Source organism: Fonticula alba (genome assembly GCF_000388065.1).
Source record: "Fonticula alba strain ATCC 38817 unplaced genomic scaffold supercont2.4, whole genome shotgun sequence".
NCBI classification, from domain to species: Eukaryota; order Rotosphaerida; family Fonticulaceae; genus Fonticula; species Fonticula alba.
In genome coordinates, this window is record NW_009242974.1 from 2,142,639 (window position 1) to 2,153,217 (window position 10,579).

General features: G+C 64.6%; 3 protein-coding genes across 3 annotated transcripts; 1 reads left to right on the top strand and 2 right to left on the bottom strand.

The window, feature by feature from the left end:
* The first annotated feature begins 174 nt into the window (after positions 1 to 174).
* Positions 175 to 4,573, top strand: H696_03008 (hypothetical protein). Its single transcript, XM_009496894.1, has 6 exons — positions 175 to 1,063; positions 1,212 to 1,544; positions 1,715 to 2,269; positions 2,361 to 2,485; positions 2,624 to 3,361; positions 3,562 to 4,573. Exons 1-6 carry the CDS (start codon positions 233 to 235, stop codon positions 4,439 to 4,441), a joined length of 3,462 nt encoding a protein of 1,153 aa, XP_009495169.1. The 5' UTR covers positions 175 to 232; the 3' UTR covers positions 4,442 to 4,573.
* Positions 4,574 to 5,574: 1,001 nt separating this feature from the next.
* Positions 5,575 to 7,642, bottom strand: H696_03009 (50S ribosomal protein L35Ae). The gene is made up of 3 exons (XM_009496895.1): positions 7,416 to 7,642; positions 6,349 to 6,631; positions 5,575 to 5,976 (listed from the first exon to the last, which is right to left on the bottom strand). The coding sequence occupies exons 1-3, from the start codon at positions 7,421 to 7,423 to the stop codon at positions 5,953 to 5,955; spliced, it is 315 nt and encodes a 104-aa protein (XP_009495170.1). The 5' UTR covers positions 7,424 to 7,642; the 3' UTR covers positions 5,575 to 5,952.
* Positions 7,643 to 8,817: 1,175 nt separating this feature from the next.
* On the bottom strand, positions 8,818 to 10,579 carry H696_03010 (hypothetical protein). The gene is made up of 3 exons (XM_009496896.1): positions 10,029 to 10,579; positions 9,701 to 9,879; positions 8,818 to 9,593 (listed from the first exon to the last, which is right to left on the bottom strand). Exons 1-3 carry the CDS (start codon positions 10,488 to 10,490, stop codon positions 9,152 to 9,154), a joined length of 1,083 nt encoding a protein of 360 aa, XP_009495171.1. The 5' UTR covers positions 10,491 to 10,579; the 3' UTR covers positions 8,818 to 9,151.

The following is a 10,579-nucleotide window of genomic DNA, read 5'->3' on the forward strand; positions in this document are numbered from 1 at the left end:
CACACACACACACGCACACACGCACACAGAGACTTGCACGCGCACATTCGCGAGGTCCCTGCCGGTTTCTCCAATCAAATGCCAGCTTGCAGGTTCTCGCCGGATCGACTGGGCGCCAAACCACATTTCCCCTCCCCCCCTCTTCTCATCCCTGCTACTCCCCTTCCTGCCACGCACACACACACACACACACGCACTTTCTCCCCCTCCCCCTCCCCCCTTGCCCGGCCAGATGTCTGGGCCCTCCTCACCGACCGCCGGGGCGGCAGGCCTGGCGCCTACGCTACCGACTATCACCACGGTTGTGGTGGACGCCACGGTGTCGGCCACCCCTCAGGCCGGCGACGCTGACAACTCCCCCCTCAGTCGGCCCTCCTCGTTTGGATCGTTTCATGGAACGAGCAGCCCTTGCTCGGACTTCCCCCCGCACTCGGCCTCCTCCTCAATCGGGTCCTTCGTGCAGGTCACACATCCCGAGTCACCGACCGAGGCCGCCGGGTCCGGGTCCTCGCGGGACTCCTCACCGGACAGTCCACTCCCGGCTCTGCTGCCATTGGCCTTTGGCTCGCGGTCGCGATTGACCGAAAGCCCGCGCGCCTCGCCGATTCACCTGCGCCGGTCCATGTCCTCCATCTCTTCCACCGGCAGCGAGCGGCCTCTGAGCATGTCCGGTGGCCGGCTGCCCGGCAGCAGCACCGATGACTTGCTCTTTGGCGCGAGTGGCACTCACGGGGCTTCCTCGCGGCCAGTGAGTGCCATGCTCAGTGACAGCACCTCGGTTCGGAGTGACTCCAGCATCGACCCCTCCGCGGCCACCACCCCTGGCGGAGATTCTTCCATGTTCATCGGTACCGTGCACAACAGCCCCCCGATGTCCGGCGACCATGTCCCCTTGAATGCCAATGGAGCTGAGCTCCTACCCGGCCAGGGTGCCGGCCCCCCGCCGAAGCCGGCCATCGCCCTGGCTCTGACCGACTACCTCGGTGAGACTCTGGATTGCCTGCAGTTCCTCAAGGGCGAGCGCATCCGGGTGTTTGGCCGCGCCGGTCCTGGTGTCTGGCGAGTGCGTTCTCTTTCTTGCCTCAGCATTCCCGCTCCCTTGCTGTCTGGCCTGCTTCCTTTTCCCTCCCCCTCTAGATGCCCAACATCCCTCCTGACCCCCTTGCTCTCCTCTCACCGGGGTGGTGGATTGCTTCGGATGGCAATTCCAGGGCGAGTGCCAGGGCGTGGTCGGAACCTTCCCCGCAGAGCTGGTCCGCCCTCTGGGCAAGGACTTCGCCACGCGCTTGGCTGTCTGTGAGAGTCTCCCCGATCGGTATCTCCTGTCGGCGCCATACATGTTTGATCAGCCGCCCGATGATTCTCCCTACCTCACCTCTTCGGCCGAGGGGGACGGTGAGCCGGATTCCGACACGCGTGCCACCGGTCGGCCACCACTGCCCCCTGGCCGGTCGCCGAGTCATGGCGTTGATGCCGGCGTGGTGCACGAGCGCCTGCGTGATGACCCCGACGAGGATTTCGATGACTTCCTGGTGGTGGATTCGGTTCGTAGTTTCCTTCCAAAGACGGGGCATTGCACGAGACACGGAAAGTAGGGTCGGAGGGGGGGTGGGGGGGTGGGGGTCGAGGTGGCGGAGCGACGACGACTGCCGGCAATTCGGGCCCCCCATAACCGGTCCGACGACTGACCTTACCCCTCTGCTTGCCCATGCAGATGGAGCGCTATCGCACGCTCTCTCGGCTGTATGCCACCCAGAATATCCCCCGGCCGCATGAGAGCCTCATCCTTCCGGCCAAGTGCGTGATCTACGGCCCGCCACCGAGTCTCGGGCGTGGGTCGCCTGGCAGCCCTGCCAGCCCGAAGAAGAGCCTGTCGGAGCTGCTGTCGCTGCCCGTGCAGCCCCCCTCCGAGCATCCGGTTGCCCTGGATCCGGACCATGCGCCTCCCATGCCGCTGCTGGTGCTGGCACACCCACGAGCTGGTGGCAACCGCGGCGCGCGAGCTCTCCAAGCCTTCCGCAGCCTATTGCACCCGGTGCAGGTGGGTGACCTGACGCAGGGGGGCCCCGAGCCCTCGCTTCGGCTCTTTTCCTACCTCAATTACTTCCGCGTGCTGGTTTGCGGTGGTGATGGGTCGGTGGCGTGGGTTCTCTCGTCGCTGGATAAGCTTGGTCTGCTCGGGCGGTGCGAGGTGGCCATTCTGCCGCTCGGCACCGGTAATGACATGGCCCGCGTTCTGGGCTGGGGTCCGGGCTATGACCGACAGAATGTGCGTTTCCCTCCGGTCCCCCTTATCCTGCCTTTCTTTGCCCACCACTGACCATCCTCTGTTGCATGCTTTCTCCCGATCGCGCGCGCAGTACCGCAAGTTCCTGGATGCCATCAGCCAGGCACAGCCACGCGAGCTGGACCGCTGGACCGTGCGCCTTGAGAAGTCCGACGGCACCGTCGAAGAGCGTGTTATGAACAATTACTTCTCCATCGGGTGCGCCTCGGCTGCTTTGCTCTTCTGCTCCTGTCCTGGTCGACCTTTTTTTTCGCAGCCATGTTAACTTGTGTTTCCTCCCCCCCCCCCCCCCCTCATCTCCATAACCACGGGCCCCCTCCTCTCCGGTGCTCAAAGCATGAGCGCCAGCATTGCCCTCAACTTCCACGAGGGCCGCACCCGGAACCCTGGGCTCTACCAGTCGCGCCTCTTCAACAAAGCCATGTACCTGCTCGATGGCGTGAAGGACTCCCTGACGCGGCCCTCGCGGCGCATCCAGACTCGCGTGGCCATGCGGCCGGCTCACCCCTCCGAAGAGCAACAGTACTTCGCGGACCCGGATGCCCCGACCTCCATCCTGTCGCCTGATGATCCCACCCTCCTGTCGATGCCCATCATCCCGGAGATGGCTCTCGACCCTGGGGCCTCCTTCAACATGGTGCATAGCCTGAGCGATCTGTCACTGCCTGCTGGCGGTGGTGGCGCCAGCAGCGGGCACACATCTGCTGCGGGTGGCTCGGCGGTGACCACTCCGCTGGCTGGGGCCATGGCCGTGACCGCCTCAGCGCCGGCCCCCATCGCCGAGGGGGGCACCCCCCGCGCCGGCGGAGCCTACTCGATGCCGGTGACATCGGCCTCGGAGTCGGCACTCCTCACGGCTGGTGGTGACGCCGGGGCCGGGGAGGACGGCACCGCTCCTGGTGGATCTGCATCAACCGGGGTCCTGATGCGCAAGCCCCGGTCCGCGTCCTCGGCTTCATCGTCACGCCCACCGAGCGATGGCAGCGACGATCTGTCCGACTCGGAGGCCGTCCCGCTAACCACCTGGCTGGATCTGCCCGACAGCGAGGATTTGGTCATGATGAACATCAATAGGTATGTGTGTTAATTGGCCCCCCCCCCCCCCCCTCCCCTCCCCGGTGTTGTGGGGGCACCCTCCTTCTCTTTGTCCCCTGTGTAAGACACCCTCGGGAGACATGAATTACTTACCCACACAACCATGGCTCCCACGTCCACTCCTCCCCCTCCGGATTGCCGTCCATTTTCCGGTGCGATCTCTGTGCTCCGATGTGTAGCTATGCCGCCGGGATTGTCCTCTGGCGGCAGGACCCCCCGAGTGACATGAGTGATGGACAATTCGAGGTGGTTGCGGTCGGCAGCTCGGCACACCTGGGCAGCATCAAAGTCGGCCTGGCCAGGTCGAATCACATTGCCCAAATGCGCTCGGTGGTCATTGAGAATCGCAAGAACCAGGCCCTACCGATCCAGCTGGATGGCGAGCCCGAGAGGGTGGCCTTCCGCCGGGTGATGATTGGCTGGCGTAATCGCGCGCGCATGCTCGAGCGTGCGCCCGGGGTCCCCGGGGTCCCGGCGTATGGCTCCGCGCCGTCGACTGCCGGGGCCACTGGCGGACCGACTCCCCCCTCGCGTGCGGCCACCTCGCCCGGGGCCCTCTCTCCGACGACAGAGCGGCCCCCGGTGATGCCCCCGCCGCCATCCCAGCCCGCAGGCCCTGGGACGTCGATGTCGGCACCCGCGTCGACCGGGTCGGGGTCCCTCTCTCTTTCGACAGATGGCGGCTCGCCCACGACTGCCGTCACGACGGCCACCGCCGCCCCAGCCGCCCTGCCCCAAATCCAGGTTGACAGCACAGCGACCACCCCCTCGCCATCGGCCAACAGTCCGAAGATGAGCAGCTTCTCGCGCTTGCGCCGGCGTAGTTCCTTCCTGGCCACGCTGACCGGAGGCAGTGGTACGAGTCTCTCGCCTGCCCCCTCGCCAACGGAGGCCGCCACACCATCGCCAGTGGTCAGCCCGATCACCGGGTTGGCCATCGGGTCGGCCATGGCCACGCCGTCGCCGCAGCTGGCCACCCCCCGGAGCGGGGAGGCCGATGATGATAGTGGCGGCGACAGCGATGCCGAGACCGAATCCCTCCTCTCACATCAGCGGTGAGAGCGGGAATCTGCCCCGGCTCCTTGTCCTGTCTTTTTGGGGGGAAGATGATGCCCCATCCGCTGCCTCGGCTTTTTCTGGTACACAGTCCCATGTCCCTGGCAAGGTGTCCCCGTCTCTCCCCCCCCCCCCCTGCCCTTGCGAATACACACCTACACACCCATGAGGAACACCCGCGCCACCCAAGCCGCACACATGCCACACATTCTGGGAGCGGGGCAGACGAGGAGAGGAAGGGGCCCTCGGTCTCCTCCCGCACCAGTGGCATGTGGACAAGGGAGGGGGGAGGGGATTCGTGAGAGAGCCGTGTTGGCCTCCGTCGAGGAGGGTCATGCTTCGGGATGGCCACACTTTGGCCCGGGATGAGTGGATGGTGGGCGCCGTGCCGCGCGCAGGAGGTTGAGAGACCGGCGCGGACGAGCCCAGAGCCGAGTTCGTAACTCGGATGGCGTAACTCGTTTGCCACATGACTACTTTCATCAGTACTAACATGCTAGCTTTCCGGGTTCTGAAGGAATGCTGGAACGGCAGTTCTGGCAAGGCAAGCTCAGTATGTCGGACGTTCGTGCGGGGGTGCGCAGTCTCAAGCCCTGACCCTCGGGGGGCAAGGTCGAAACTCAACTGTGCAGCCTGGAGGAAGGCGCTTTCCCTTCTCCACCATCAACAGGACCAATCGGATAGATGACCAGAAAGGGATGTCGGTCGAAGCAGAACCCAGAGCCCAAGGAAAACAGGGTGGTTGCTGCTGGAATACACGGGGCGAGGGAAACAAAGCACAAAGGCCCAGGTCAACCAAGAGAAGAAAGGGGAGATGGTGGACTCCTGGCAGGGGGGGATGATTTGGCACAGCGGCGGCCACTGCTCCTGACCCGGGCCCAGGGGAGGAAACGAGCGGGAGAGGAAAGGCGCGGAGGCGCAAGCGGAGCCCACCGATGCCGTCGTCCCTCCTCGCCTCTGGCCGTGCCGATAGGAGGACTGGGCCACATATTGGCACACAGAGCCGCACCTCTCTCTCGCTCTCTCTCTCTCCCCGGCCCACCCCCCCGAGAAAACCGCGCGGCCCCAACACCCCTCCCTCCCTCCCCTCCTACGAAGGAGAATATACATGAAGACACACACACACACACACGACAGAACAACGGAAGATTGTAATATGACACGCGACAACGCTGAGCTGGATATGGTAGAGACATACGCACGCGCGCAGCAAGGGGGGGGCGCAGCCGCACGGGCGTCCTCCCACCTCTCCTCAGGATGCGCGCAGACGCGGCGGCAAGGGCGCGAGGAGTGCACTCTCGGTTGGCACGCTCCTCCACAGGCAGAGGGAGAAAGAACGTGCCGAAGAGGGGAGAGACAGCACTGCGGACCCCGCGCGGGCGCACGCGCACACGCAACACCACACAGGCGAGCCTGTGATCGAAACGGGGAGAACACACGCACGGCGCGCGCGCGCGCGTGTGTCAACACACATGCCGATGCTCATCGTGCTTCACACACACACCACCAGGCGCTTAGATGCGAGAGGGGAAGAGCATCTACGACGAGGGAGGAGAGAGGAGAGGAGAGCGCAGGGGGATTAGGAAGGGTCAGAACCATGGACAGACAGAGAAAGGGGCAGTGCCGCGTGTGCCCGAGCGCGATAGCCGACGTATGGCAGGGCGCGCCACCACACACGGTCGGCGCCTCTCCCTGGCGCCGGCCCTCTATATCCCTCCTCGAAAGTGGGTGCGCGGAGGCACATGCGTGCGCCGACGAACCACCCCGGAGAAGAAAGATAGCCGCGCGCGCGCGCAACGAGCCCCCAGCCCGGCGCACGAGGGTCGGCCCCTGCCAGGGAGAGAACAGAAAGCCGAGCAGCGGACGTAGATGCTCGGAGAGGAAAGGGAAGAGGAGGGATTGGTACGTACGACGCGAACCTTGGCACCAAGCTTGTTGGAGGGGAGGTTCTTGGCGAACTTGGCGCGAACGACACCGCTGTTGCCGTGAGAGCGGGCAATGCGGCCCCAGACCTGCTTGGTGGTGGTGCCGTTGACCTTCTTGGGGGAGGTGTAGACAAGGACGACGCGCTTGCCGAGGTAGAAGTCAGTGTCCTCCTTGGAGCGAACACCGTCGATCTTGATGAGAGAGAAGTTCTGGTCGAGCTTGCGCTTGGAGCGGGTGTGGCCGACGAAAACACCAGTGGAGTAAAGCCTGGACAAGTGGCAAACCGAGAGGGGGAGCGCGAAAAGCAAGTCGCCGGTTAGAGGTCAGGAGAGGGGCGCGCCAAGTGGAGGATGCAAAAAAGCGTGAGCCGTGCTCGAAGAGAAAAAGGCTATCTCAGGAGGGAAATCGGATGCGGGTCACATCCGACGCGCGTGCTCCCATTCCCCGCCCCCCTTCCACCAAACGGGCCGCCTGTGTTCCCCGACACGGAACCGGCTCTCTCTCCTTCTCGCGTCCTCTGTTGCCTCCTGTCGCCGAGGAAGGCGTGCCCCTGTCTCGGCTCCGATGATGGGGATCGGGGCCAGAGAATAAGTGCCCGGGTGGGTCCGGCGTGACATTGCCCCTCCCCTGCACGATGGCAGCCTCGAAAACACATCACCAGGGGAGGGGAGGGGGCCATGATGCCCCCCCTATGCACGGAGCAAATGGAGAGAGGGAGGGATCCAGGACAGGAGAAAGCATGACGATAGGCAACACACACACACACGCATACACACTCCCCCCTCCTGAAGGGCACACCGGCGACCAGGAGAGGGGAAGGAGGCGAGGGCGGTGGTGCCGGCAAGCAGAGGCCGACACGCCAGAAAGGCAGGAGGAGGAGGAGGAGAGAGAGGGGCGGTGGTCCGCGCGTCCGGAGGACAGACACCGTGTGGAAGGGAAGGGGGGCCGGGCACGCGCATAGGCGTGCAAACAATGCATGGGGGATGGGGAGGGCGGTGTGTGGAGGGCGGAGAGGGGCAAAACGGGGGGGGGAGGAGGAGGAGAGACATACTTGGTCATTGTGACACGTCGAAACTCAGGAGGAGGAGATAATCTACAAAACCGGAGGAGACGAGAGGTAGGCGATGGGGGGGAGTGGCCAGGTGGGGTTTCAGAAAAATGTGTGCCAGTGTCCCCGCCACACTGGCCGGGGGGCTTGTCTGCCTGCCGGCCATAGACCCCCCCCCCGTGGGAGCGCGCAGGGGGAGGGGAGGGAGGGGCATCCAGCGGCGTCTCCCACTCCGGATGCCCCCCGTCACCCGCCTGAGCACATCATCCCAGGGCGCCCGCCGACCTGCGAGGGCCTTGACCCGCGGCCTGCAGGCAGAGACGCGCGGAGGCCCCCCCCCCCCCCCCCCGATCCCGCGATTGACCACGGCATTGCCCCCGGGAGCGGGGGGGAGGGGAGGGGGGGCGGGGGGGACAGCCCTCCCCCCTGGTGGCTCGGGCCGCACACACCGCCCACCCCCTCTCTCGCCTCGGGCCTCCCTCCATTTGGCCGCAAGATGCCGGAACATCCCCCCCCCGCCCCCCCACCCCCCGCCCCCCGCTGTCCAGGGTCCCAGTCCCCCTGTACATGCCCGGTCCTCCCCCCCTCCCAGGAAGAGCCCTTGCCGAGAACAGCCACCAGCAGCGTGGCAAGTCACAAGACCCTCTGGGGGCGACACCAGCGGGGCAAGAGGCAAGCCCATCATGAGCTCTGGCCGGGCCCACAGACGCGTTATGACCAGCCCCAGGGAGAGAACGCCGAGAGGATCATCGAAAGACATCCATCTGACCGCAACCGCAAGCAACACCAACATACTCGGCACCCGTGCTGGCACCAGTTCCACACATTGTTCCGGGGGGCGCGCGTTGATGAGCGCCCCGCTCTCCGCCCCTCCGCGTGTGTCCCCCTGCATCATCACCACCATCAGCCCTGAGAGCAAATACCCGGGGGAGATTCCCGGCCTCCAGGCACAAGTCACCTCCCAATGGAAACCAAAAAACTTTCCCGCCGAATATGTGATTGGAGTCCCAAAAGTATTTGCCCATTTTTAGTGCGTATATTTCCTATTTCAAATGGCTTCTGTTCGGACATCATGCTTGGGGCCAAATCACATGTCCCGACAAATGGGCTATAGTTTTCAATCTGCGCCGGGAGGCCGCGCGCCTGCGAAAACCCATACGCCCCCTCGGTGTCGCGTTTGCTCCATTTCAAGTGACAGAGCGCCCGTCGTGATGGCCTCGGCTTTTGTTTGCTGCCGCCCTTCTCCCGGGCCAAGGGAGTGGCCATGATGAGTGCCGTGTTTCTCCTCCCCATCCTCTCGCTCGCGTGTGAGAGCCGATCCCAAGCCCGTGCGTGGACGGCCCCCCCCCGCCCCCCCCAACAGAGAGGCGAGGCATGTCAGCATCCCAGGGTAATGGGCACGGATTTCTCGGAGCAGCTTTGTTCGGGATGTATTTTGTCTATTTAATAAGGCCAGCCCTCCTCTCTCATCCAACTCAGAAGGAAGGTAGTACGGAGGGGAAGGGAGATGTGGTGCACCAGACGTGTACCTGGTTTCTTCTTTGCGTCTGTGTACATCCACACATGCGGGGAAGGAGGAGAGGAGAGGCGGGGGATCTGAAGGGAGGGGGGAGGCAAGAGTGCAACGGGAAGGGGAAGCAGGGGAGGGGGCAGGAGGAGAAGGAGGAAATACCCATACCGCACACGCACACGCACACACACACACACACATGCACGAGCGTGGGCATGGCGCACATCCTTTACTGGGAAGTGGGCACACGATCGTAGATGTTGTTGAGCGGGCGCGAGGTGGCACGGTCGACGGCAACGGACATATCGGCGGGGCCGGCATGCTCGTCGCCCTCATCCTCGCTCTCGTCGACGAGCGAGAGCTGGGCCTCGAACTCCTTCCGCGAGGAGGGCAGGTCACGAATGCGACCGGTGGTCATGGCCATGGTATCGCTGGCGGCGATGGCCGCCTGGCGGCGGAGGCGGTACGACTCGTAGCGGCTGTCGTTCAGCTGGGAGAACTGGGCAGCCAGCTTCTTGGTGTCATAGGTGGCCTGGGCCACAGTGCGGTTGTAGTTGGCACCCTCGGCAAACAGGGGAGAGGGGTTGCGCGCATTGTGGATGATAATGTCATTGATGCGCAGGACCGTGAGCTTCTGACGGTGGCCGCGCTTGCGCTCGTAGCCATGGCGGCTGGACCGGGAGGAAGGGGGGAGGGGGGGGGGGGGTAAAACATCAGCAGGTGAGTAGTCTGGGCGAGGGTACATTGAAAGGTGGGCATGTGGATGTGGGGCATGTACCGCTTCTTCTTGAAGTTGATGACCTTCTTGCCAAGAGTCTGCTCAATGACAGTGGCATAGACGGTGACATACTCCTTGTTGACCAGGGGGAAGCCCACCAGGGAGAAACGACGGTCCCCGATGCGGCCACCAACCATGGTAACGTTGTCCAGCACAACCTGGGAGCCAACATCGGCATCCTGTGTGCATCCGATTGCACGGTCACACAGGAGGAGGGGGGGGGGGGGCGTTCGTGGGTTAGTTTTGGGGGGCCGGCAAAGGAAGCGCCAGTCCGCCCGGCGGTAGTGATAGCGGGAGAGGGGGGGGGGGGGGTCGAGTTTCTACGCACACGCAGGCGATGGGTGACCACAATGTCCTCGGGGCGGATCTCGAAGCTGCGACCCGAGAAGACGCAGATGGCCGAGAGCTCCTGCGCGCGAGCCATGCTATCCAGGTGAGGGCCATGCTCGGTCACCGGGACGTCACCCTCAACGGCAAGGGTATGCTCGATGCTCTCCTCGGGCTTGGTGAAGCCAGCCGAGTAGCCGGTCAGACGGAGGAGGCCGATTTCCCCCTTGACCTTGGCCAGGAGGCGGTTGGTCGAGGCCACAAGCGAAACGGGAGCGGTGTGGGCCACCGGCTTAAAGGGAGACACGTTGCCGCTGTTGTAGCCGGTAACGATGGACGACACGGCCGAGGTACGGAAGGTGCGCGCGATGGCGGCAGGGACAGCAGCGGCGACGGCCGGGCGGGCCGCAGTCTGCGCGACAGCGAGGCCGCGCAGGCTGGAGGCAACGGTCCGGGAGAGCATGGTTCCGAGGGAGAGGGGCGCGGAGCTTGTGTGCCTCGATGTGCGGGGTGGGCGAAGGAGGGGCGGGGAAGGGAGGAGAAGGGGGAGGG

What these genes read in the sequence shown, in the direction of transcription:
- H696_03008 (XM_009496894.1), top strand. Translation starts at nt 233, where the DNA reads ATGTCTGGGCCCTCCTCACCGACCGCCGGGGCGGCAGGCCTGGCGCCT. An exon ending in ACTTCCTGGTGGTGGATTCG is followed by an intron (nt 1,545 to 1,714) that starts GTTCGTAGTTTC and finishes TTGCCCATGCAG; the next exon opens with ATGGAGCGCTATCGCACGCT. An exon ending in AACAATTACTTCTCCATCGG is followed by an intron (nt 2,486 to 2,623) that starts GTGCGCCTCGGC and finishes CGGTGCTCAAAG; the next exon opens with CATGAGCGCCAGCATTGCCC.
- H696_03009 (XM_009496895.1), bottom strand. An exon ending in TTGGTGCCAAGGTTCGCGTC is followed by an intron (nt 5,977 to 6,348) that starts GTACGTACCAAT and finishes CCCTCGTCGTAG; the next exon opens with ATGCTCTTCCCCTCTCGCAT.
- H696_03010 (XM_009496896.1), bottom strand. Translation starts at nt 10,490, where the DNA reads ATGCTCTCCCGGACCGTTGCCTCCAGCCTGCGCGGCCTCGCTGTCGCG. An exon ending in TGGTCACCCATCGCCTGCGT is followed by an intron (nt 9,880 to 10,028) that starts GTGCGTAGAAAC and finishes GGATGCACACAG; the next exon opens with GATGCCGATGTTGGCTCCCA. An exon ending in ATCAACTTCAAGAAGAAGCG is followed by an intron (nt 9,594 to 9,700) that starts GTACATGCCCCA and finishes CTCCCGGTCCAG; the next exon opens with CCGCCATGGCTACGAGCGCA.